This window comes from Aedes aegypti, chromosome 2 (assembly GCF_002204515.2).
Source record: "Aedes aegypti strain LVP_AGWG chromosome 2, AaegL5.0 Primary Assembly, whole genome shotgun sequence".
Classification (NCBI taxonomy): domain Eukaryota; kingdom Metazoa; phylum Arthropoda; class Insecta; order Diptera; family Culicidae; genus Aedes; species Aedes aegypti.
This window is the reverse complement of record NC_035108.1, coordinates 102,052,365-102,080,314: the sequence shown is the minus strand read 5'-3', so window position 1 is coordinate 102,080,314 and position 27,950 is coordinate 102,052,365. Positions and strand designations below refer to the sequence as shown.

Here is a 27,950-nt window from a genome sequence, read left to right as displayed (position 1 = left end):
TTTGGGACATACAGACCTACACTCGCACAAGTACTGCATAAAATTTATTAGCAAAACGATCAAAAGCAGAACACAATTTTCATATCCCTAAGGCATCGTAAGTTTATACCTCCGATGCAAACTAGAATCGACATGTTAGACGTAATGTTTTAAATTTATTTTGCGACCGGAACCGAACATTGAAGAATTGAGTCCTAAAAACATGCAAGCCCAACCCTCGTGAAAGCAACGCTCATTCGGCTTAATATAAACTATATTATTCCGGTATGTCGATCCAAGGCTATCTAAGTCTTCCTGCAGTAATGTACGAAAATTTCAAATACTAAACGCATCATAACTAGTACCTAGACCTAAATTCAAAATGCTTTCCAATCCAGAGTCCTTCCATGAAACTACACGCCCATCACTCGCAATCAAACTTCGCCAAAATTGACGTGTCCGGTCCGTTTCGCATGCTGCTGGGCCTCGACTTGGCCCTTCAACAGGCAGTCGCAATCGATGCATCTGAGCGTGAAGCGATTGACGTCCGTAAACTGGCGCGAAGATTTGGCCTCCTTGGCGAGCTGCTCGGCCTGCATGTACACGTTGTTGTCCTCGATCGGGAACATAGTTTGCGGAGGTTCACCCTAGAAAAAGTAGTTATCCAGTCATAATTATCGCTCTCATCGCCATATCCATCAGGCTGTCCCAGAAAAATAAAATCAAAAAGTCAGGATGCTCAAACCTAGAATGACACCATCCTCGATTACAAATATTTCCGCGCACATGTCTAATTCTAGTGATTTCCCAACATTGCTTCATTCTGGGACACCCCAATAAAATCCATACTCACCGAAGTGGATTCCAAATAAAGTGGATCATAATGTATCCCGTCAAACAACAGAAACGCTCTGATACCATAGTTTTTGTCCTCGCCGAATCTATTGATAATCGCATTGGTAATGTCCACGACGTCAAATTCAATCCCATGGTAGGCGGACAAAATTGAAACTTCTATTGCGCCACCCCACGATTCCGGTTGCAGAATCCATGCACAGTACTCATCGTTCGGTCTGCCCAGAATTCCTTCGTTGTATTCCTGCTTATCCGCGTTCACCGTAGAGGCGATAATCTGGCGCATATCCTGGCTCTTTTCCGGATCCACCTTTCCCGTCAGGACGAACCCTACAAAAGATACGAAAAAAAAATTATCATTCCCGCTCAACGAATTGTTCTCCCACCACCCCGATAAAAAATAGGGAAAGTATACCAGTTATGGCCATAGTGGTTCCCTATTTGGCCAATTGTGAAGTTTTGATAACATTCACATATTAAATCTTTTTGAATGCTTTAACATCAAGATACCGTAAAGTGCCCTAACTCAGCGCATTGCCTAATTCCGCGCCATTCATACAAAATGATTTTTGTATGGAAATACACAATCATAGTGCAGCAATTTTTAATGTCATTTGATGCTACATTGATTTAGAACAAGTTTGAATCACAAATAAAAGCAAATAAAGCATTATTTCGCTGCGTAAAAAAAAATCAGTGCAGGCCCATCTAAGTAGACGCCATTTTTCTAATTTCCTTAGCGTCCGTGCTAAGAAGGTATGACACAAACCTGGGAGGGAGAAACCGATACAAAATTAATGTACGTCATAGTGAGCCGAAATTCAAAACATGTCAGAAGGCGCCGTTATTGTTTGTTATAATAATAAGAGCACCAGTATTTACACATTCACGCTAAGCCTGCTCCACGCAGCGCATGTGTTAAAACTACAAAGAATGAGGCAACCAATGCAGAACTAGCTGACTGATTAAAAAATCTGTGTAGTCCATAAAAGTGTTGTGACCAAGAAATGGCTCAGTAAATAATAGATACCCTATGTAAACGAGCTGGGGACTCTGTATGTGCCGAGATCGAAGGTTTTACTTCCCGATCGAGCTTCGAACGGCGCACAGGAATCTCAGACCACATTTTAGCACCACTTCGAGATAAATCTTCTCCTTCTTCACCGAAGGCAGAACGATTTCACTAATCACTCTTCTAGTGAATTTCACTCACGCACGAGTTACGTGGCCTTAACCGTCAACACGACTTGATTGGATAATTGCCCTTTGGCCACCACCGCATATAATATTCGGATCGATAACGAATTTCGATTTTGCTGTTCTCGCCACACTAATTTATTGCACCAACCGATCAATGGACAAGATATAACGTAGGCACACAAAAGACCGAACGACCGTACTTGTGTTGTACACGCTACCGAGATGTATTTCTAACTGATTGGCTCTTGGATATATGATGTATGGTCAGCATCAGCTTGACCGGTGCTAAGTATTTCTACTCTCAAATTTGCTCTCGTGAGCGTATAAAGTTCAAATAGGGTGGTCCAATATTAATTGTGGGTTAGTCGGAATTCAATTCAATTAACTTAATATTAGGGTTAGTTTTATATACAATATTTACAGACATAGTGAAATTCTGCTTAAACCATGGTCGGTGGATACCGATCATTCCGGCCACCTTGAAACAATCGGGTTGTTTCAATCCCTACTCTCTTCTCTGGATTACTCTCTCCTTCTTGTGCTCTCTCATCGTCTGCTTCGACGAACGGCTTCTCATCACGTGTTCGACGGAATGGAGACATTGATGAATGGAGCCATTCATTCTCTCACGTCTGATTGAGGATTCTCCCCGGCTGATTTAAGACGAGCTCCAATAGAGATGAATGGAACGAGCGCGATGATCTGGAACAAAGAAAGATCCGGTAGATCGAACGGGTTAACTATAGATATCGGAGCGACAATCACCTGATTGCGCTCAATTTGCGCGTTGAGCAGTGTCGGACTACTCTACCGATCTGACCAGATATGCTGAATAATAGAGATGAGCGAGTGACGATTTAACGGATGAGAATTGATGGAGCATAATCTGTAGACAACAAAAGACCCGGTAGATCGAACGGAGCTGGCTAGAAGTAAAGGAACGCTAATCACCTGATTGCGCCTTTTATGCGCATTGAGCCAGTTTCGGACTGCTCCACCGGTCTTTGTAGCTACAGCATACTTGAGGTACTTCAGGATTGGTGATTGCTGGACTTCTAGACGGTTTTGATGGTGATCAGGCTGGCATGACGAACTGCAGCGGCTCGACGATTGGTTGATGAATTACGAGGGCATAAACGAACTAGAAACAACGGAAGACCCGGTAGATGGAACGGATACATGATACAAAAGCGCGTTGAGCATGTTCCGGACAGCTCTACCGGTCTTTGAAGAATCAGGAACTGTTGTTTGTCGATTGCTCCTGTTCAACTTCCGTTTGAATGGGCAGAATTGCGACCTTCGCAACTGGCCTCACTACGCCGTCGGCATTGGCAGTCTTCATGGTAACGACGCGACCAACTCCGTCCTTCCCTGGATGCAACTGCGTGATTCTTCCAAGCGGCCACTGCACAGGAGCCAGATTTTCGTCCTTAATGACTACAATTTGGCCCACCCGGACTGGGACTGGTGACTTGCAACCTTTCATTGCACGCGATTGGAGTTGTGCGAGGTATTCGGGATACCAACGAGCCCAAATACGCTGGAACAGCTTCTGGGTGACCTGCCAGTGGTTCAACCGGTTGTCTGGAGTATCGACGCAGCTTGGTTCCGGAACGGCTTGAAGGTTTGATCCCACCAGGAAGTGACCGGGTGTCAGCACTTCTAAATCAGCGGGATCGGACGGGATGGGAGTCAACGGTCTCGAGTTGAGGCACATTTCTATCTGCGCCAGCAACGTAACCATATCTTCATACGGCAGACTAATGTTACCGATTCCACGCAGGAGATGGTGCTTTTCTGACTTCACCGCGGCTTCCCACAATCCACCAAAGTGTGGTGCGCGGGGAGGGATGAACTTCCACTGGATCTGCCTTTCAGCGCACCAGGTCTGGATCTGATTTCGGTCTGCATCACTGGACTTCAGCATTTCGTAAATTCGATGGAGAGTGTTAGCGGTCCCGTTGTCCGAATGGATTTCTCGAACAAGACCGCGACGGGTGACGAATCGGCGGAGTGCCGATAAGAAGGCTGGTGTGGAGAGATCCGTGATCAACTCAATGTGAACAGCTCTTGTAGCGAAGCAGACGAAGATGCCGATGTATGCCTTGGTTGGTGCTCGATTGCGGATGGGCGACTTGATAAACACAGGCCCGCAATAATCTACGCCGGAGATGGCGAAGGGACGTGCAGGAGTGACACGAGATTTTGGAAGATCTGCTGTACTCTGCTGAATGAGGATGGGTTTGTTTCGGAAGCACTTGACACAACGGTGATACGTACGACGAACAAGATTCCTTCCTCCTATGACCCAATATTTCTGGCGCATTGTTGCCAGCATCAGTTGCGGTCCGGCGTGGAGCAGAACCTTGTGGTAATGTTCGGCAAGTAGTTGTGTCAAGGTATGTTTTGCAGATAGGACGATTGGATGCTTGACGCTTGGATGCTTGACACTAGTCCAAGGGTTGATACCGACTGCTCATCTTGCAGATCATGCAAGGGTTTGATCGCCAAGTCTTCTGGTGGAATATCGGCTAACGCTTCTGGAACATTGGCCCACTTCTTCAACGGGAAACCGGCCGATGCCAGCATTGCGGATAGCTGACGACGTTTTTCCAAAGCAGACTCCAGGTTATTCGCTCCTGTTAAGACGTCATCCACGTAGAAATCTTCGACGACAGCTTCCTCGGCTTCGGGGTAGTTATGTACTTCGTCCTTCGCTAGTTGCTGTAGTAGCCAAGAAAAGGGCTGAGGCTGTCCCATACGTAACTGTGAGTAGTTCATAGGTATCGAGAGGATCCGACGGTCGTCGGCGAAACAGCACTCGGAGAAATCGCTGATCATCAGAAGAATGCAAGATTTGCCGGTACATTTTCTCCACGTCAGCGACGATGGCAACAGCGTGAAAACGAAAGCGGATGATGATGGAGTCGAGGTTCTGTTGTACAACGGAGCCGACAAGCAGTGTATCGTTGAGCGACATGCCGGAGGAGGTCTTACAGGAGGCATCGAAAACCACTCGCACCTTTGTGGTGGTGCTATTCTCCTTGAACACGGGATGGTGAGGCAGATAGTGTGGAGAGAGTGTGGAGACTTATCGTCGACGGAATCGAGCTTGCGCATGTGTCCAAGGCGGAGGTACTCTTCGACGAATTCGTGGTACGAGCTCTTTAAGGTGGCATCTCTTTCAAGGCGTCTCTCAAGGCTGTAGAATCGGCGGGTGGCAATTTGTCGTGATTCACCGAGGGTGACTTGCGAATCATCGGACCGGGGAAGGCGTACGACGTACCTTCCATCGTGAGTTCGAGTGGTGGTGTTGGCGTAGAATTCCTCGCACTTTTCCTCTTCTGCGGAATGCGTAAGGACATGATCGACTGCTTCTAGTTCCCAGAACCGTTGAAGCGATGATTCAAGAGTTTGGTCGACGGTCGATAGGTAACACACTGGCGGTGCTACGGCGGGAACGGTGGATGTTTTCCCAGAAACGGTCCACCCGAAGTGCGTGTCGACAAGTAGTGGAAGACCGTCGCCAATTGATAGGCGATTGCCTGTGTGGAGTTCATGATAGCATTCTCCACCGATAACGATGTCGATCATGCCCGGAATGTGGAAATGCGGGTCGGCCAATGGAACGTTTGGCATGTTCCATGCCGAAGTGTCGATAGTAATGGTTGGAAGATGTGCGGTGGGCTTTTTCATTACTAGAATTTTGAGTGTGGTGGAAAATGGGTTCGTTTTCGACTTGGTTGTAGCGGTGATCTGTCACTTTACCTTCTTAACGGATTCTCCTAGACCGGAGACGGTGACATCTACGGTAGCTCGGCAGATGCCAAGGTCGTTCGCTAACTTCTTAATGATGAAATTGGACATCGATGCGGGGTCTAGGAGTGCTCTAACAGGTATTTCTCTGCCATGGTGGTCGACGATGAGAAGCGAAACCGTTTCCAGTAGGACCGTGCTGTATTTCGAATGGACAACCATGCTGACTTCCGGTGGATTCGCTGATCCGGAGGTCTCCGCACTCGCTGTTGCGGATGGATTCGGTTGATGTGTAGATCAGTGTTCCTCAGCCTAACTGACTAGGCGGGCCACTCCAATGCATTCAAATCCTGACGCGGGCCACAAGTTATAAGAGGATACATTTTAACGACTTTTATTTATAAACAAACACGGAGATGAGATTTATGGTATTTTCAAAGCTGTCCCCAAGAGAACATCATGATCACAACAATTTATGAAACGTTGATGACATCAAAAATCCGGATTCTTATGAATAACTGAAATATGATTCTTCAAACTTGGTAAACCTTTTAATTTTATCAACCAAGTCAAGCTTTCAAACTAAAACACTTTGGAGAAAGGCTTTCTTTAAGACAATGACACAGGCCATAAGAGCTGAAGGTTGAAGTTAACGCGAAGCGAAAAAATGTGAGGAAATTACGAAGCTCGTAGCCTGCTTCCTTTTTACAGCAATTGCAAGATTTGATGAACCTTGGAATGAGAGACAGAATTCGAACTATTCTTGAGCTGATAAACAATACCTCTTTAATTCCTGATAAATTTTAATGCGATTGTTGAAAAATAAACAGCCAAACAAATTGGTCTTAATTTTACTACCCGTTTGCAGAAACAGACTCACTTTAAAAATTGTACAAAATCGAGCGCTTCTGGACCAACACATGTGTAAGTCATTTTCATACACGCTGAAAATCAATTTTGTGCTCCATTTTCACAAATTTCATATCACATTGAGATGCCTCATATTGCGAATCATCTTCCTGTGACATGTACTTTGCGAAAAAGCAAATTTAAAGGGTCTGCGTGATCTGTGTGGATTTTCAATCAAACCTTCTAAGTTATTGGGTCACCAAGTGGCTCGGTAGCTTAGTTGGTAAAGCGCTCGTCTAGCATACAAGAGTCCTGGGTTCGAATCCATCTTTACCACGGGTAATGGGTTAATTCATTTAAGGTGATTTTAAAACGAAGCCAAACTTTGAATTTACAAGTGCACAAGATTGGGAAATCTGACAACAGTTCGCATTGAAAATCAATCAAATTGCTTGTTTGCTGGTTATGACCAATGGGATAATTTTTTAACACGGAGCGCTGTTTGGTTCTCAATCTTGTGCTCCGTTCTTAAGGTTGAGGTCCGTTCTATAATAACCTTGAAGTAAATGAAAATTAAGAGAGCAGTTTTTTAGAATTCGTTGAAATTACACACAATGTCATGATGTGATGTGTTTGTACAGAAGAGCTTGATTATGTGCGAATCGTACTGAATTTTGTGTAATTTCGTTTGAGCGTGAAGATTTTTTTAATTCTAGTGTCATCAAGAATTTTCTACTAGCGGGCCACTTGACATTAATATTCAAAATCGGTTCGCGGGCCGCACAACATGCTCTCGAGGGCCGCATGCGGCCCGCGGGCCGCAGTTTTGTGACCACTGGTGTAGATGGATTCGACGTTGCGGCAGGGGTGCTGGGTTTTTTCAGAGGTGCTGTTTGATCGTGCAGCATAGTGTGGTGTCTGGCTCGACAAGTTCAGCAACTGAACTTCGATTTGCAAACTCGTGCTTGATGGCCGGGGCGGAAGCAGTTCCAACACAAGCTTCGCTGGACTACCAACTCTCGTCGTTGGGATATGGACAGCTTGGTGAAAGTTGGACACTGAACTAACTGGTGATCTTGCTTGCAAACGGTGCATTGTTGAACGGTCGTCTTTGATTCGGCTGTGGCGGCGTTCGCTACGGATTTGACGGAAGGCTTCTTCATGAACTGGCCGGCCACCTTGTGGCTAGTCGGTTGGGAACGTTGTTGCAGATCGCTGGCAACGGATTTCAGCATTCGCACGTGCTGTCCGAGAAACTCGATTAGCTCGGCGTACGTAACTTCATCTTGCTTTTGGGTCTCTTGTTCCCAGGCACGGAGTGTTGCAGAGTCGAGTTTGTTGGAGAGAATAAAGATGAGTGGAGTATCCCAGTGGTCGACAGGCTCCCCTAACTTGGCTTGAGCTTTCACGTGTCGCTGAAAGTCATCTACCAACGTGTTGAGCTCCTGTGCAGACTCCTTTCTCATCCCCGGTAGATCAAACAAGCCTCGGAACAGTTATTTCTTCAGGTACCGCTTGTTGTCATACCGCTTCATCAACGCATCCCAGGTGGACGCGTAATTATCCGCTTGAATGTCCACACTTTCAAACGGTTTTCTTGCCTCTCCCTCCAATGACTGCAACAGATAATGGAGTTCGTTGACGATTGGAATGTCGTCGTTGCTGTGGATCATTGACAGAAAATTGTCTCTGAACGATATCCACCTTGATTCGTCGCCACTGAACTTCGGAAGGTCAATCTTCGGCAGTCGATGGTGGAAGCTAGCTGCTGTGTGGTGAGCGAAACTGTTGATCATCGTCGAATTCATTGCGGGTCCACTGTTGGCTACCTTCGGGAGTAAAAAGCCCTTTAAAACATAGTACCTATTCGCGAAAACAGTCCGAAATTCGATGTGCTCCTCAAACTTCTCGCTATCCAGCATCTCCACTTCGCTTTGCACATGCTGGAATTCCTTGTAGATCCTATCCAAAGTTTCCAGCCGAACCGCCACTTGGTTAGAATCCCGCTGATGATTGTACTCCGCAACGAACTTTTCCACCACACCTCGAACCGCAATCACTCGTTTCAGCTTTAGAAAATCCTCTTCTAACTTTTTCCGCTGTTTGCTCGACATCTTTCACACCACTAGAACCACGCGCGAAAAACGAAAAACGACACAAATCGATTCGAAACCTCCTTCCCGACGCGGTGTGCCGTTCCTACGCGAACCGAACGTGAATATACGACGGAGGCACCAAGCAATCGATCGAAATACTCCTTCCCGTCACGCCGTGATACCTCTACACGAACGCGAACGACCGAAAAGGGTGCGATAATTCGATTCGACTAATCCTTCACGTCGCGAAGTACCCTTTTTTACGCTACGCGTGTCCGCTTAAACGCCACCACTATCACTTTGCCTTGTTGACTGAGCCCTGCCTATTTATCTCCACCACCCATCACGGTGTACTAACTTCAGTTTTCAGTTTCAGACTTGGGCGCAAATGCAAATCGTCAAAAACGGCAATCAATTTGCCTAATTAGCCACCAAGATCATGCGAAATGATAAAAAATGCCTTTAATGTGCCGTTGCTTGTCGGCTTCCACCGTACTGATAAGCGCTGTGTGCAATCTTCCCCAGATTAGCATGCAAAATTTGCCGCCATTCCTTGCCTCCGTAATCAGCGCGAAATATTGGCACTTCCGTGAGAGAATAGGCCCAAACTAAAGAAACTATATATATTAGACTCTTTAGCCCAAACTATCTCCACAAAGAAAAATATTGAATGGCCTACCTTTTGTGTGGTCACCGCTTTTGACCACTTACCACGATGGCACCAACTTGCCTCCGTCGCTGATTCCTGGCTTGGATTGTCCTCCGATCCGGCTCGAAGGACCAATGAACGAGCCGGGGACTCTGTATGTGCCGGGATCGAAGGTTTTACTTCCCGATCGAGCTTCGAACGGCGCACAGGAATCTCAGACCACATTTTAGCACCACTTCGAGATAAATCTTCTCCTTCTTCACCGAAGGCAGAACGATTTCACTAATCACTCTTCTAGTGAATTTCACTCACGCACGAGTTACGTGGCCTTAACCGTCAACACGACTTGATTGGATAATGGACCTATGCACGGGTTCATTATTTGACGTTTGAGCGGTGCCGTGTTATTTATGTGACCATGGAAACCAATGAATTCGGCACCGCTCAAACGTCAAATTAGTGAACTCGTGTATCGGTCCATTGCCCTTCGGCCACCACCGCATATAATATTCGGATCGATAACGAATTTCGATTTTGCTGTTCTCGCCACACTAATTTATTGCACCAACCGATCAATGGACAAGATATAACGTAGGCACACAAAAGACCGAACGACCGTACTTGTGTTGTACACGCTACCGAGATGTATTTCTAACTGATTGGCTCTTGGATATAGAGCTTAGTGACATTTGAACACACGTAGACTAGCATACGCTCGTCATACACAGTTTGTTTTTGTTTTCCTCAAAGAAACTTGCACACGCTTTCCAGACTCATCAAAATGCATATGAAAATATTACCCAATTTGAAAAATTTACACCCGGTTTCTGGGTGTTTTTCGAGACTGAGTGCATATTGTTTTCCTCTAAGGTTCACAACTACATCTACACTAGGGCACCCATACCATTGGGCGTGATAACCACTATATGATGTATGGTCAGCATCAGCTTGACCGATGCTGAGTATTTCTACTCTCAAATTTGCTCTCGTGAGCGTATAAAGTTCAAATAGGGTGGTCCAATATTAATTGTGGGTTAGTCGGAATTCAATTCAATAAACTTAATATTAGGGTTAGTTTTATATACAATATTTACGGACATAGTGAAATTCTGCTTAAACCATCGTCGGTGGATACCGATCACTATGTAAATGAATGCATGGAAACCCATAATTTGAATAGCAAGGTTCATATTGTATTATACTCTATTATACTCAGATCAAATAAATATCGGCTGGTTCGGTAGACGAGTCAGAAGTTTACTCTGGCACATCATGAAGTTCACGTGTAGTGTATTTATTTTTGTTGTTTCCCCCTTTGGTCAAATGGCTGGATATTATAAAAAGTAGTTTAATATACCTGCAAGAGTTCAACCAAGATTTTACAAGGATAACTATAAAAATTACTCCAGAGATCCCACAATGATTTTTAAGGAAAGTCCTCCAAAGTTTCTTTCTCAAATTTCAAAGAAAATTCTGGGGTTTATTTAGTGATTCTTACATAGATTTTCTCTTTCCGTTTGGGACATTTTTAAGATCTCATTTGACATTTGAATGTTGCTAATATCATCCCTCCCTGTGGAAAAAGTCATCGGAAAATGTTTGCTATCGGTTGGTAATATTTGCTGATGCTATATTTCGACTGGTAAGGTGCTATAAGCATTTTAATTTTTCCAAAACTTTGACTTTTAACAGCACTGATCTCAAGCAATAATGTCTCCAGAGATGCCTCCATTGGTTTCTTAAGATTTCGTTCAGTTTTTCCATGATTTAAAACAATAATTTCTCTCAGTATACATTCAGCAATTACTCTAGACATTCCTTCTTGGAATTTTCACAAAATGTTCCCAAGGAAGCTCTGAAAGAAAAGCGAAGTCTCCAGAGAATCTTCAAGGGCATGTTAGTTATTGGAGAGATTCCAGAAGAAAATCCGAAAAATATCGTCAGAACATATAGTAATTCTTGATGAAACTTCTGTAGAAAATCCCAATGAACTATTTCGAATATCTCTGGAAAACTCACTAACTTATGAGGTAGGTTTGAGTTTGAGCAACTTCCGATTACTTTTCGCCTAGAATCCTTAATTATGCTGTCTTCTACATTCTCCGAGCATAAAATTTGTCGAAAAAAAGTGTCCGGTGTCCGGGATTCGAATCAACACGGTTGTAACGATATACAAGAGTTCAAATAATACTTTAGTTTCAGTGTAGGAAATGTTCTACAATTGGGAACACTGGATTATGGTGAGATGCAATGCACGAACGAAGGTTGAGGCAATTGAGTACGACAGCTAGAGGAGATCAGACGTAACACGCGTAAGCTCCTGTGTGGTCGGAGTATCGAACAATTAAAATGGCTTCGAGGATGATAATTGGTAAGAATTGCGTGCAAAATTGAGAAAAAAAAACATTGAACGCTTTGTACAGCGACTAAACTATACATTGTGAAATATGGATTAAATGAAAAATGACATCAAAGAATTAAATTGGTTGGAAATATACATCGAGAGAATCGGCTTGGACACTGAAATAGATGGCGGAGGTGTTGGAAAAGAACAGAAAGTTTCTTGCTGGAAAATTGCTTCGTGTTTGAGAAAAGCTTCGTGCTAGAAAATAGCTTCGTGCTTGGAAAGAACAAAAAGCTTCATGATTGTAGGCTTCGTGCTGAGAATGGCATCGTGCTAAGAATGGCTTCGTGCCTAGAATGGCTTTGTGTTTAAAAACGGCTTCGTGCTAGAAATGATTTATGTCGTTTTTCTTTATTTGCACCGCCTGCACCGTTTTCCCACCGGTGTAGTAAAAGTTGCACCCAAACCGTTCTTTTATTCCGCAGGTAGCACACCGTTTTTACACTCGATTGCCACCGGTGCAGAAAATCCTACACCCTGATCGAGCTGGGTGTAGCAGATAATGCACTCTTTTTACCAATACATGTATGGTTCTTAACTGTCAGTGGTGTTCTTTTGGTAGATTTTGTTGTTTTCGGTAACGAACAAGCAAGATCTTCATTTGCGCTCATTTTCGACTACGCAGATAAAATGGATTTATTTCGGAATTGAATATTCTTAGTATTTATTAATGCTACAATAAATACAGGTTTTATAAGAATAATAAGATATACTGAGTATGTTTCATCAGTAGAAGCTTTTACGGCTTATATTAAAAAAGGAAGGCTTCTCTCAGATGTTTGGATTGCATGTATACCAGTACTACAGTAATACATTAAAAACACTTTAGTTCGGTCAAATTTTCCGAAATTTGCTCATGGATGCCAACAAAATAGAATAAGCAGCGGCTGGAGCTGTATATTCCCGTATCTTAAGCACGGAATTCAAAATCTCTGGTTCTATGTTTTTCAAAAATATTGACGAGTAATCGACATTGATTTTCCAATAGAATTAAATTCTAATGATGATTGATTTCCGTTGCTCTCTTCGCCTTGTTACAAAAAAAAATCAGCTTTTGCATCGTGAGCTAGAAACATTGCGGAAGTATGAGTTTTGGCGAAGTTATTAGCCAGAGAGAGGATCGATGCAATTAAATAAGTCCTTACAGTATTGAAATATGAAAATTCTGATTTTTTTGGCATATATTCATGGTATCAATTCTCAGGAAAAATGAATTAATGTTCATATGCCAAACGATTATTTAAGGTACCGCGGGGCAAGTGGGAACGATAGTTCAAACAAATTGTTCAATCAAATTTTCAAATGTCAATATTTTTCAAATTCAACAACACAATCACGTTTTGGCCACATAATTGCTGGTGTGTGCATGAAATTAATCGAATAATTTCGAAATTGTGAAAACCTTGGAAGAAAGTTTTAGAATGAGCCATTGGACGCAGTTACCTCGCTAAACGGGGCAAGTGGGACACATCCAGTTTCATGCGTCAATCCACATCAGTAAGTCATCCATTACAATAATAGGATTGATAAGTCATAGATTTTTAATTTTAAGTACATATTTGATGTACATAAGGGATCAACCATAAAATACGTTACGTTTTAGGAAGAAACCCTTTATTTAATAGTATGTCACCTCACATTTAATGTTAACTGAAAATTCCTCAATAAAAGCGTAAAGAGGAATTAAACATGTCCAACATATATAATTTATAAGTTGTTGATTAAAATATAGCACATAAACAATCAATAATTGACGAAATTATAAATATGTTTTGTAATTATTTATATGCATGGCAGAAAACCACCTTATGGGGTGGAATTGTTTTCCATTACTACTTAATTTGGTAGAAATAACAAATAAACTTTAAATAAAATAGAAAAGTAATCGTTCTCATGATGCATTTCAAATTTCAGCTGTGTGTTTGTTCAATTTGAAGCCGTATTTCAAACATAAAAAATAAAGAATAATAACACTTTTTTTCTCCCTCTTATGCAGTTACGTAATTTGAGGTTGATCTTTTTTGATAAAAATCATTTGATTGAATGTTTTAGTGCTACTCTCTGGCAAAATGTATGAAACGTGTACAAAAAATTTTGATTCTGGTTTTTGTTTTGATAGGTCCCACTTACCCCAGGTACAAATATATTTTGGGGTAAGATAGACCATCGAAAATTTCATATGAAATGAAAACAAAATACTGGTTTAAGGTTAGCAGCTTGTAATAATACTTAAAGTTATAGCTTACTGATGGAAATTCGATTTAAAACACATTTATTTTTTGCGAGTCAATGCAAGACGTGAAACGTGTCGCAATATATCATACAAGTTGAAAATGGCGCTGAACTGACAACTGTTACATGAACCACATAGTAATAAAAATAACAATATGTTTAGTACTAAATACATTCCTTGTCATTGTATCTTCAACTTTCTAGAAGAATACCCCCATAAAAAACTTTTCCTAGTTGAGCTATGACGAAACGCCCCACTTACCCCGGATTCTCACTTGCCCCGGGGTACCTTAAACATTTTACATTCAGCCAGTGTTGTAAACACCATTAACAAACTATCCAAAACCCGAACGAATCTAATGTTTCCGAATCCCTTACAGCAAATCATGAATAACAGAAACAGCTGTTCTATCTGTTTGAAGAATGACATTTTGTTTTGATTGACGCCTTCACTAATACTATCATACGCTGTCTGAATATTGCACCGAAACCGTTCTATTTTCCGGTGTCAATTGTTACACTCGCACGGTGCACCGTCGGGAATAATCGAAAACGACATTAATGAACAATAACGACTTCGTGTCTTATACCAAAAATTTGCTGTCATAACAAAATTGAGATGGTTGCTCGTAGAATTACTAAAATTGAGTTTTTTTTTTCTCTCTATGTTATTATAGATGCGGCAGCAATGCCACCGTTTAAAGCAGGAGATGATCCAAGGAATAATTGGATAAAATGGAGAAAGGCTCTGGAACGTTTCCTACGAGTCAATAAAGTTGAGGCTGACGAAGATAAATATGATTTATTACTCGTTTTGGAAGCGATTGAGTTGCAATCATTCTATGACAAGATTACAAAATTGGAGCTCCGTCGTCCAGTATCTGATAACGGCGAAGAATACATTGTGTTGAAGTTTGAATCGGCAATTGCATCACTGGATGCTTATTTTGCACCACAACTAAACAAGCGATTTGAGCGTCACCTTTTCCGTGCTATGAAGCAGGAAAGTCACGAACCTTTTGAGGAATTCGTATTCCGATTAAAGGATCAGGCAAATCGCTGCCAGTTTGTTGACGTGGATGATGCCATCGTGGACCAGATTATAGAAGGCTGTATTTCTCCGGAGCTAAGGAAAAAGTTTCTGACCGAGGATCTCAGTTTGCATGAAACAACCGTCGTGGGAAAAACTTTGGAGGAAGTGCAGATACAAGCAAAAGAGTTCTCGAAACCGTCGACATCTGGGTTGTCGAGCTTAGATGGAGCAGTTGTACAGAAAATCAACGAGCAGTCTTCCGGTTCTGGCAAGCAAGTAGGAAATACTCGAAAATGCTACAATTGCAATAAGGTCGGGCACCTGGCAAAAGATTCGGGAAAATGTCCAGCAAGGAATGTAACTTGTCATTCATGTGGAACCGTCGGACACTTCGCCGTTTGTTGCAGGAAACGAAAATACGATTCATCAGCAACGTCTTCCACGATGTCGAATAAAAAGACAAGAGTCCATGCAATCGTATCACCGCAGGACAAACGAGATGGTGTATTTTTTGTGCGGACAGGAGACGAATTAGACGAGGTACTGTTGCTTGATCTGGGAGGGGTCAGCGCAAAAATGCTGGTGGACTCGGGATCTCCGGCGAACATCATCAACAATGAGACATACGGGCTACTGAAAGCAGAACGAGCCATGATGATGAACGATAGAACACCTCGACAAGAAGTGCTAAGGCTGAAATCTTTTGCGTCGGATAAAGAGATACGATTCAGCAGAGTATTCGAGATCGAGATAAAGATTCCGGAGGAAGAAAGCGGAATTTGGTCCCATGTTCTAGTTGCCCCGGAAGGCCAAGTTAATCTCTTGAGCAAAGGAACGGCGTTTGCGTTAGGAGTCCTTAAAATCGGATATAAGGTGAATCAGGTGAATCGAAGATCTGTGAAGACGAATTCCCAAAGATTCCGAATGCGATGTTGAAAATTCAGGTGGACAAAACAGTTCATCCCGTTGTGCAACCAGTGCGTAGGTTCCCAGTCGCCATGGAAGCAGATGTGGAGGACGCGATAAACGATTTAGTCCAAAAGAAGATCGTAGAAAGAGCTGAAGGGCCTTTAAGTTGGGTGTCACCATTGGTCCCCATCAGAAAGACCGATGGAAGAATTAGGCTCTGCGTGGATATGCGGGCGGCCAATCGAGCGGTTATGCGCGAGAATTACCCTATGCCAAACATCGATAGCGCGATGGCAATGATCACTAAGGTAAGTTTTCAATTGTTGCTGTTGAAAAAAAGATGAGCCTATTTCTGTTTAAAGTGGTTAGGTCGTGAAGATGTCTAAAATAGACCTGGAAACCGCGTACTACCACTTTGAAATACATCCAGATAGCAGGGACATTACAACGTTTGTAGCTAGGAGTGGTGTGTACCGTTTCTGCCGTCTCATGTTTGGGATCAAATCTGCCCCGGAGTTGTTCCAACGTGAGATGGAAAGTTTATTCCGTGGCATCAAGGGACTAATTGTGTATATGGATGATATACTCATTCACGGCGAGACGGAAGAGGCTCATGATCGTACATTAGAAGAGGTTATGAAGGGAATCAAGGAGATGAACTTAAAAATCAACTCGCAAAAGTCAATGTTTGGAGTGACCGAATTGTCTTTTTTAGGATACCATCTTTCTCAGGATGGTATTCGCCCTACAGAAGACAAAATTGAAGCCATACGCAATTTGCAGCCACCAACATCAGTTTCTGATTTGAGATCGCTGCTAGGATTGATTAATTTTCTTGGTAGATTCGTTCCAAATTTGGCAGATCTAACTTTCCACATGCGTCAGCTGCTTGTCAAAAGTAATACGTTTGAATGGAAAGTATCGCATGATCAGGAGCTCAATAAGCTTAAGGAACTGCTGGGGAAGGTGGAATCGTTGGCTTTCTTTGACCCGCTAGATGAAACGTTTCTGGTTACCGATGCTAGTCCTGTTGGACTAGGCGCCATACTGATCTAGATGAAAAATGGTTCTCCGAGACCAGTATCGTGTGTATCGAAGAGTTTGACAGCTTATGAAAAAAAAGTACTGTCAAACTGAAAAAGAATGTTACGCGATCATTTGGGCTATGGAGAAATTGTTCATGTACCTTTACGGACTGCACTTTACGCTCATCACTGACTGTAAGCCGCTGGAGTACCTCTTCAATAAATCGCAATCTAAACCATCAGCTAGAATTGAGCGCTGGATTCTGCGACTGCAAAGCTTCGATTTTACGGTCAAATACGGGCCTGGGGAAAGTCACCTTGCGGATTCTTTGTCGAGGCTTTCACAGATCAACAACAGTACAGAGGAAGGTGCCGAACCATCAGCGATGTCCATCGAGGAAATTGAAAGAGCGACCCTACAAGATGACGAGCTACAGAATGTTAAGGAAGCACTAGGTACAGATGATTGGGATGGAGTACTAGCCGAGTTCAGAACTGCGACCGTTCGTGATGAGTTAAGTTTGTAGGGTGACCTAGTACTTCGAGGTGATAGGATCGTTGTGCCTAAACAATTGAGAGCCAAAGTGATCGAAATTGTACACCTGGGACATCAAGGAGCCACGGCAATGAAAGCTCAGCTACGGGCCAAAGTTTGGTTTCCACAGATGGACAAAGCAGTAGAGTCAGCTGTTCGGAAGTGTAAGCCATGCTTAATGACGTCCATAAGCCGAATCCTTTGGCTCGTCGGATTCCAACAGAACCTTGGCAAGATCTCGGCATCGTTTACAAAGAAGGGCTGCCGGATGGTATATCGTTATTAGTAGTGGTATGTTACACTTGTCGATTCGTCCAAGTAGAACCAATGAAGCCGGCGACAACACAACGAGTGATCGGAGCATTTTTTTTTTTTTACTTATTTGTTTATTTGGTAGGCTCAAGCGCCGACAGGCCTGGACCCTGAGGGATGCATATAAATTGGTTCTGGCACTTTCGTATTCGGGACAGTACCAAACAATATGATTGATGTCTTGGTAGCCTGCGCCGCAACTACAACGATTGCTGTCTGCGAGGCCTATTCGATAAAAGTGTGAGCCCAGGGAGTAGTGATTGGACATCAGACGACACATTACCTTAATAAAATCTCGGCTCATGTCCAACCCCTTAAACCACGGTCTATTCGATACCTGTGGGAGAATAGAATGTAACCACCTGCCCATGTCCCCTTCATTCCATTTTTGTTGCCAACTGATCATGGCTTGCTGACGAGCAATTGTGAAAAATTCATTGAAGGTAATACGCCGTTCGTAAATATCACCTTCCATAGCGCCCACCTTGGCGAGTGAGTCCGCTTTCTCATTGCCCGGAATCGAGCAATGAGAAGGGACCCAAACCAAGGTGATGTTGTGATTCGATAGAGCACTCAAAATGGATCGTATTTCCCGTAAGAAATACGACGAGTGCTTTACCGGCCTCATTGAACGAATAGCCTCGATGGAGCTAAGACTATCCGTGAAAATGAAGTATTGATCAGAGGGAAGAGAGGCAATTCGCTCTAATGCGTAGTGTATTGCCGCTAATTCAGCAACATATACAGAACAAGGATTCTGAAGTTTATGGGCGGCGCTATGAAATTCATTAAATACACCAAAACCAGTGGAATCATTTATTTTTGACCCGTCTGTGTAAAACGTTCTGTCGCTGCTGACTTGGCCGAACTTGTCTGTGAAAATTAATGGTATATACTCCGAACGGAGTGGATCTGGAATTCCATGGATTTCTCGCTTCATGGTCAGATCAAAAGCTACAGTTGAACTGGAGAATACTGGGAAGCAACAACCGTGGGATACATTTGAGGAAGGATTAATCTCCAGAGTCATGTACCAGTAGTACAGTGTCATGAATTTTGTTTGAGGATTTCGTTCGATTAGCTTTTCAAAGTTTTCAATTACCAATGGGTTTAACACTTCACAGCGGATGAGGAACCGGAGCGACAATTCCGCGAAACGATCTGATAATGGGAGTGTTCCTAGAACAAACGGGAGCTCTTTTCCGACTCTTTTAAGCAGTTCGCAAACTCTAGATTCTGGTGCGAAATCAGCTTTAAGCTGCAATGTTTATTTTAATTAGCTTAGTTTGTAACGTATATATGTAGGTAACTTACAATTGTTCGGTCTGAGCTTTTAACAAATTGATCTGTGTTCGCCTATTGTATGTTTGACTACCAACCTGTGATTTAGATTTAGGTTAGTTTTAGTAATTTAATGCAATTCAACGACTTACTTTCTGTGATAGCGATCTGTGATAAACTAACTGTGATAGCGCTAGTTTTAAGGTAGATTTAACAAATATTAGAATTCACTGTAAATATAGGGACAAATTTTAGAATCTAGGATAATTCAATTTTAACTCCATTACGTTTATCGAATTGCTGCCTCGAAGAGTAACAAAGAACCGTCTCAACTTTCTTCGCTTTGTCTCGACTTGCTATGCCTCATATCATTCCATGGATGGCATTTCAGCGCATCACAATCGTTCAGTCGCGTCGACACTGCGGGGCAGTGCTGGCAGCAACAGGGAGAACTCCTGCTAATACTTCTAAACTCATTGTATGAGTTGAGTTCATGCATCCTAAAGCGATTCGAATACAGCGATATTGAATACGCTGCAGCTTCAAGATGTGAGTTTTCGCGGCGGATTGGAAGCAAAAGCTACCGTATTCGAGGACCGAGAGTATTGTTGTACGATATAGCTTTATCAGATCTTCCGGATGAGCTCCCCACCATGTTCCTGTGAGTGTACGCATGAAATTGATTCGTTGCTGGCACTTCTGATGCAGATACTTGATGTGCTTTCCCCAAGTGCATTTGGAGTCGAACCAGACCCCTAGATACATGTGCGAAAGGCCTTGAGTGAGTTCCTTACCCATGAATTGAAGCTTGATCTCTACTGGGTCACGCTTCCTAGAAAAGACAACTAACTCAGTTTTCTCCGGAGAGAATTCGATACCCAGCTTTACAGCCCAAGTAGACAAATTGTCTAAAGTATCTTGCAGTGGTCTTTGCAGATCATCCGCCCCTGGTCCTGTTACGGAAACAACGGCATCATCTGCAAGCTGTCTTAACGAGCAATTTTCCACGAGACAGTCATCGATGTCTCTGACATAGAAATTGTAAAGAAGGGGGCTTAGGCATGAGCCCTGGGGGAGACCCATGTAACTAATTCGTGAAGTTGTTGAGGTTCCGTGAGAAAAGCTCATACGTTTCTCAGACAACAAGTTATGCAAGTAGTTATTTAAAATTGGAGAAAGACCACACTCGTGGAGTTTGTCTGAAAGGACGTCTACATTTACTGAATCAAAAGCCCCTTTAATGTCCAAGAATACTGAACCCATTTGTTCCTTTTGAGCATAGGCCAGTTGGATTTCTGTAGAAAGCAACGCTAGACAGTCGCTCGTTCCCTTACCTCTGCGGAAACCAAATTGCGTATCTGATAGAAGGCCATTCGATTCAACCCATTTGTCAAGCCGTAAGAGAATCATTTTCTCTAATAGCTTTCGAATGCATGATAACATCGCGATAGGTCGATACGAGTTATAATCCGACGCGGGTTTACCGGGTTTTTGGATGGCTATTACTCTCACTTGTCTCCAATCATCCGGAACAATGTTGCCCTCCAAGAATAGATTGAAAAGATTCAGCATGCGCCTCTTCATGACGTCTGGGAGGTTTTTAAGCATGCTGAATTTAATTCCATCCATGCCTGGGGCAGAGTTGTTACATGAGAGGAGAGCAAGTGAAGATCGGAGCATTGTTAAGAATGATTAGTTGTTTTGGGATTCCGCGGTCGATCACAGCGGATAATTAACCGCAATTCAAGGCGACAGAGTTTTCGAAATTTTGCAACAGCTATGGGATTCATTTGAATCTTTCAACACCGTACTGGCCAGAGCAAAACGGCGCAGTGGAACGCCAGATGAGGAACATTGGCAAACGTTTGAAGATCAGTGCTATACAGGATACGGACTGGAAGACCGATTTATACGAATACATCACTCTGTACCATTCAACGCCACAGGAGACCACCGGTTTATCACCTGGACAGATGATGTTTGGTAGAGAAATTCGTAATCGCATTCCTTCAATTCACCAACCTCCAAAACTGAAATTAGAAGCCGCGAAAGACAAGGATATGATGATCAAAGAGTATCATCAAAGACACGCTAACCAAGAACGTCATGCGAAAGAGCATAAATTGAAGAGGGGAGACGTAGTATTGATGCGCGATCTAAATCCGGGAGCTATGCAGCCTAACTTTAGGCAAGACGAGTTTGAGGTAACACAGGTGGATAAAGGAGCAATCACAGTGAAATCAATGAATACTGGAAAAGTTTACCTACGGAACAGTTCACACCTTAAGAAGCTGAAAGACTCAGAAACGGTGTTGAATGATACGACAGAACAATATTGCTTTGAAGGACCAGTTGAGACTGAATCACGGGATGGAGACACATATGCAGGCGCCTCAGGTGAGTCTACTGAACAGGTAGATGCAACCACAGATGGTGTGACTGACAAGAGAGAGCTACGAGCCAAACGCGCAAGCAAACTGCCGAATAAGTTTCAGGATTATGTAATGGTTGTTAACGAGTAGGTAATTCAAGACTTGATGTGGATGATTGGAATTCAGCAATAAGAGATAATTGATGGAATAAGAGAGGTATTATAAGGCAATCCATGAGACAGCTGCGATCAGCTGTTTTTTTGTTTACCATGTGCTTTTGACGTTTCGCGATTGGAGTGACTTGTCGATTACAAAGGAAAATATAAAGCTCCGATAACACTCGCATGATTTGTTTACTCTTTCATTTCGGTTGCATTCACACTTTTAGCTGTCAGTCCTATCACGAAAAGTCCTCATGGATAGCCTTATTGGGATTTGTTTTACTGTCTAAAAATAGGAGGGATGTAACGATATACAAGAGTTCAAATAATACTTTAGTTTCAGTGTAAATAGGAAATGTTCTACAATTGGGAACACTGGATTGAGGTGCGATACAATGCACGAACGAAGGTTGAGGCAATTGAGTACGACAGCTAGAGGAGATCAGACGTAACGCGCGTAAGCTCCTGTGTGGTCGGAGTATCGAACAATTTACAACGGTAATCCTTGGATAAAATCCTGCAGAGTTCCTCGAAATAAGTTTGCGGAAGGATGGACAGAATAGTTGCTGTTGTTAAATCTTTTTTTTTTTTTTTTTGTCGGTAGCGATAGGGGTAGTACTGGCACTCTTAATCTGCCCTAAGCTCCTTCCCAGCATTTGCTTTTATAAGCCTCTATTGCGTTCATCACACAGACGTTCCTAAGCAATGTTGCTCAAATGGTCACTGTGTACGCTAGCAGCAATCAGCCCTTGCCGTAGTTTTGCAGTCTAGTAGTTCAGACTACTATCAAACTATTATAAGGCCTGAAATGCTACTAGAGTGGTTAAAGTGAAGAACGAAATAGTTTTATTAAAAGGTCCTCATTCCCCATTTCATTTCATCACTCACTATCGTCACTTTTATTTTCGACACTATCACGTATATCACCGATTATCACTCATCAACTTTCGTAATACACTTCAGATATACTTTCTATTATATCACTTTTCACATCACACATTTTCATTTAAATCTGTTAGCATTACCATCTGTTAGCATTACTAAGTAATTAAAAGATATTCAATTTAAATGTATCATTATTTTTGTTGCTGTAGACTCCTTACTATTCAAACTACGATTTAGCACTATGATCAAGAAAGTTACATTAAAAAAAAATCACTTCGATCCATTCTTCTGCACTCGCTGTCATTACATATTAACACTTTTATCATGCACGTTTGAAGAACTAGGCAATTATGTTTATATTCAGAAAAATGATTGCACAATGTATTATGGCCATTATTAAATTAGTAGAGTTCACATCATTATTATTATATTTTTAACAAAACTATCAGAATCACTTCCACCTTAATTTTCAAATTTTCATCACTATAGATTTAATATAAAACCACTATTAGCACCTTCACAATCACTAAATTTAATAACGACGAGTGTAAAGCACAGTTCCACCAAACATCCATTCTTATGTTGCATTATAAAACGATTGATCACACGTTGGCTTCGAAACTTAACCACCATTGCTGATTAGTACAAAGGATGCTACAGCTCGTGTAAACGAATTGAAACATCAAACAACCAGCACTGGTTTATAAGTAACTAATGAGCCCTGGCGGTCCCTCCGTTCGAAGAGGACCTGATAATATGCCGAAACATATTAACAGATCCTCCGCCTGAATGCAGACGTTTCATGATAAATCATGAACCGTTGGAGGTGTGCCAAAGTATTGGGAAGGTGATATGTTTCACAGACGGGTATTATTATGGTGCACCTTCTACTTTGGCACCGTCAAACCCTGTGATCGTGGCCAGGGAGAATAGTTGCTGTTGTTAAATCTCAAATGAAATTTTAAAGATATCATAGAAATTTTACTTGCAAAATTATTTGAGACACAATTGTTTGGAAGAACTGCGGGAATCATTCGTGGATGAAATGTTGGAAAAATATTTTATAAATCTAAATTTCTGAAGGATTCTTATGAGTTGTTAATGTGCTTTCAGGAAGAATTTTGGAGAAAGTCCAAGGATGCACAGTAGATGAGCTCACTAAGGAATTCGTATGAGAGTGGCTAGAGAAATAATATCATAGAAACTTCTTATGGAATTCATGTAGGGGTTCCTGGAAAACACTTTTCAGAATTTCTTTAAACGCTCTGAAATAAATCCTTGGAGATTTTTATGTATGAATCCCTGTAGGAATCTTTGAAAAATCAGCTAGAGTGATCACTGGAAAACCTATGTAAAACTGAAGTCGATAAAAAAACATCTGAAAGAAATCTTGAAACAGCATTATAAAAAATATCAAAAGGAGCCCTTGTGGAAATTCCTAGTTAGGTATTTCGAGTCAGAGTTCACTACAAAGAGGAGGAAAATAGTGACTATAGAGACCATTTTGATTGAAAAAAGAGACTTTAGAGACCAGACATACCATGAAAACTAGAGAATTGCCTTAAAATAGAGACCAAGTCTCTGAACAGGAACCTGTTAACAGCCCTGTAAACGGGAATCTTGGTGGAAATTTTGATAAAACGATGCTAGAATCATTGGATAAAATCCTAGAGGACTTGGACTCCTTTGAAAAATTTCTGAGAGAATCTTCAAAGGAATTCTGAATTAATACGAGTAATAAAATGTTTTGAATATTCTTAGAGAAATGTCTGTTAAGAAATCTCTGAGCAATAAGATTCTTATCTCCTGGTTCCTGTTAGGTTTCTTTTTGTTTGATTGGTTCCCATTTCATTCCATTTAAGTTTCTTTTTGCAGAAAAAGGTCTCTAAAGTTCCTATTGTTAAGTCATTCACTCGCTACCAGTCCTGCCTTCAGTGCCCTCCCCCCTTCCTTACCAATGCTAGTGAACAGGCACGAATTGTCGCTGGGCACCACCTGCTTGAGCAAGATCCCACCGTTGCCTTCGCTCTGGGCGGCCAACTCCTTGGCCAGCTTCTCGTCTTCCTCCACGCGCTTTTGGGCAGCCTTTTGGCGCCGTTCCTCCTCGCTCAGTTGCTTCTCGTCCACTATTAGCGTGTCCCCGTTGGTAATTCCGATGGCCGCCAGCAATTCATCTTCCCTAGTCAGATCCAACGGCTTAAAGGGTGGAAACCCGAGCACTACGTGTAACACTTCGGCGGGGATTTTCGTGAGCTCGCTGATCTTATCCTTCAGGTTCCGCACCGTCGTATTCTGGTCCAGATTGCTGACGATATGCTGCTGGCCCGTTTTGGTTTTCAGCTTCAACGAGAAGCCCGCCATTGCGTGATTATGCGCTTGTGAGATTACGCGGCGATTTTCCTATAGGATATCGATTCGGTTTTGAGGTAGAACGGTGCTTGGACACGACGACGTTGCTTTCACTGAACTGAACTTCAAGTTTTTGGAAAACAAGATAATATATTCTGGATTTTGTTCACTAAAATCTAAAAATCTTTGCTTTGTTTTTGAGATCAGAGCAAAAATGCCAAAATCCTGCGAAAAGATAATCAACGATGACTTGACATTTGATACGACCTTGCGATGTTTTCTGTTCGCAATCATTCGCAGTGGGGTCGGATGCTTTGATCGAAAATGTTGTAGGGCGACCAGCACGGTTTTTTGCAAATACACCCCAATCTCTTTTTACGACCGTTATCGGGGGTCGTAAAAAAATTAGGGTTATAATTATGTTTTTGAAAAATGCAACGTCTAGATGCGGAAATACTGATTCGAGATATTCGGCAAAGTTGGGTTGAAAACTTTCCAAAATGGCCGTTCAAGTTTTCATATTCTAGTAATAGATGGCAACACTGCTCGGTTATTATCAAAAGAGGCATTTTTATGGGGGTGTGATATGCAAATACCAAAAAAATTAAGGATAACAATACCGAATGTTCACCAAAGTTGAAGGAAGTGTTGCGTACCATACAGTCGACCGAATCACAAATGTTCATGTGGCTGGCAACACTGTTACAGAAGAATAAAGAAAAGATCAAAACCATAAAACTTGAGCGGAAGAGAAAAATATAATGCTTAGCAACATAGCAATACTCTTCAACTGTAATCCAGTTTTTCATGAAGGATTCAACATTTTGTCGTAGCTGGCAACACTGCTTAAGTGAAATTGTACCACCAGGCAGTACAAGTGTGCATGCAACTTTTTTTTGCGGATATCTCAGGATCCTGACCACTTAGAAAGATGGCGTCTTCGGCAAAGTTGTTCAGTAGGTCAAGGACTATCATTATTCTAGCCAAGAGATTCGAGACTTTGCCACCAGGCGGTGCTAGTGAGCATAGAACTTTTGTTTTGTGGATATCTCAGCATCCTGACCACTTAGAAAAATGGCGTCTTCGGCAAAGTTGTTCAGAAGCTCAAGGACTATCATTACTCTAGCCAAGATATTCGAGATTTTGCCACCAAGCGGCACTAGTGAGCATAGAACTTTTTTTTGCGGATAGCTCAGGATCCTGACCACTTAGAAAGATGGCGTCTCCGGCAAAGTTGTTCAGTAGGTCAAGGACTATTATTATTCTAGCCGAGAGATTCGAGATTTTGCCACCAGGTGGCACTAGTGAACATAGAACTTTTGTTTTGCGGATAGCTCACGATCCTGACCACTTAGAAAGATGGTGTCTTCGGCAAAGTTGTTCATTAGGTCAAGGACTATCTTTATTCTAGCCAAGAGATTCGAGATTTTGCCACCAGGCGGCGCTAGTGAGCATAGAACTTTTGTTTTGCCGATAACTCAGGATCCTGACCTTCTAAGTGGCGTCTTCGGCAAAGTTGTTCATTAGGTCAAAGACTATCATTATTCTAGCCAAGAGATTCGAGATTTTGCCACCAGGCGGCGCTAGTGAGCATAGAACTTTTGTTTTGAGGATAGCTCAGGATCCTGACAACTTAGAAAGATGGCGTCTTCGGCAAAGTTGTTCAGTAGGTCAAGGACTATCATTATTCTAGCCAAGAGATTCGAGACTTTGCCACCAGGCGGTGATAGTGAGCATAGAACTTTTGTTTTGTGGATATCTCAGCATCCTGACCACTTAGAAAAATGGCGTCTTCGGCAAAGTTGTTCAGAAGCTCAAGGACTATCATTACTCTAGCCAAGATATTCGAGATTTTGCCACCAAGCGGCACTAGTGAGCATAGAACTTTTTTTTTGCGGATAGCTCAGGATCCTGACCACTTAGAAAGATGGCGTCTCCGGCAAAGTTGTTCAGTAGGTCAAGGACTATTATTATTCTAGCCGAGAGATTCGAGATTTTGCCACCAGGCGGCACTAGTGAGCATAGAACTTTTTTTTGCGGATAGCTCAGGATCCTGACCACTTAGAAAGATGGCGTCTCCGGCAAAGTTGTTCAGTAGGTCAAGGACTATTATTATTCTAGCCGAGAGATTCGAGATTTTGCCACCAGGCGGCGCTAGTGAGCATAGAACTTTTGTTTTGAGGATAGCTCAGGATCCTGACCACTTAGAAAGATGGCGTCTCCGGCAAAGTTGTTCAGTAGGTCAAGGACTATTATTATTCTAGCCGAGAGATTCGAGATTTTGCCACCAGGCGGCGCTAGTGAGCATAGAACTTTTGTTTTGAGGATAGCTCAGGATCCTGACCACTTAGAAAGATGGCGTCTCCGGCAAAGTTGTTCAGTAGGTCAAGGACTATTATTATTCTAGCCGAGAGATTCGAGATTTTGCCACCAGGTGGCACTAGTGAACATAGAACTTTTGTTTTGCGGATAGCTCACGATCCTGACCACTTAGAAAGATGGTGTCTTCGGCAAAGTTGTTCATTAGGTCAAGGACTATCTTTATTCTAGCCAAGAGATTCGAGATTTTGCCACCAGGCGGCGCTAGTGAGCATAGAACTTTTGTTTTGCCGATAACTCAGGATCCTGACCTTTTAAGTGGCGTCTTCGGCAAAGTTGTTCATTAGGTCAAAGACTATCATTATTCTAGCCAAGAGATTCGAGATTTTGCCACCAGGCGGCGCTAGTGAGCATAGAACTTTTGTTTTGAGGATAGCTCAGGATCCTGACAACTTAGAAAGATGGCGTCTTCGGCACAGTTAGTAGCGTTAATCTGAATTTCGGTCGTAAAAAAGTGGGCGTAAAACGAGCCGTCGGTAAAAAAACGGTCGTAAAAAGAGGTTGGAGTGTACGTACTTTCTATGGACTTATCCACAGTCTTCTTATGTTGTCGAGTGTATTTTTCTTTTCAACACTAAATATGGGCCGTGTTTACATACAATGATATCCGGATGATCATCCCGTGAATAAATGTTTACCGGATGAACATTTAGTGGACACGCCGCGAACTGGACTATCGACAAGGGGTG

At 42.5% G+C, this 27,950-nt stretch overlaps 1 protein-coding gene across 1 annotated transcript; it reads right to left on the bottom strand.

Annotated features, from left to right (window-relative positions):
- Window positions 1-31: 31 nt before the first annotated feature.
- LOC5579053 (ubiquitin thioesterase OTU1) lies at window positions 32-25,140 on the bottom strand. Its single transcript, XM_001657203.2, has 3 exons — window positions 24,489-25,140; window positions 833-1,164; window positions 32-626 (listed from the first exon to the last, which is right to left on the bottom strand). The coding sequence occupies exons 1-3, from the start codon at window positions 24,892-24,894 to the stop codon at window positions 414-416; spliced, it is 951 nt and encodes a 316-aa protein (XP_001657253.1). The 5' UTR covers window positions 24,895-25,140; the 3' UTR covers window positions 32-413.
- Window positions 25,141-27,950: the final 2,810 nt, after the last annotated feature.

Excerpts from the sequence above, each read along its gene's own strand:
- LOC5579053 (XM_001657203.2), bottom strand. The coding sequence starts at position 24,894 with ATGGCGGGCTTCTCGTTGAAGCTGAAAACCAAAACGGGCCAGCAGCAT. Across the intron at positions 1,165-24,488 it reads GTGCCTGTTCACTAGCATTG|GGTTCGTCCTGACGGGAAAG; the intron begins GTAAGGAAGGGG and ends TATCTTTTGTAG. Across the intron at positions 627-832 it reads TTTATTTGGAATCCACTTCG|GGTGAACCTCCGCAAACTAT; the intron begins GTGAGTATGGAT and ends TACTTTTTCTAG.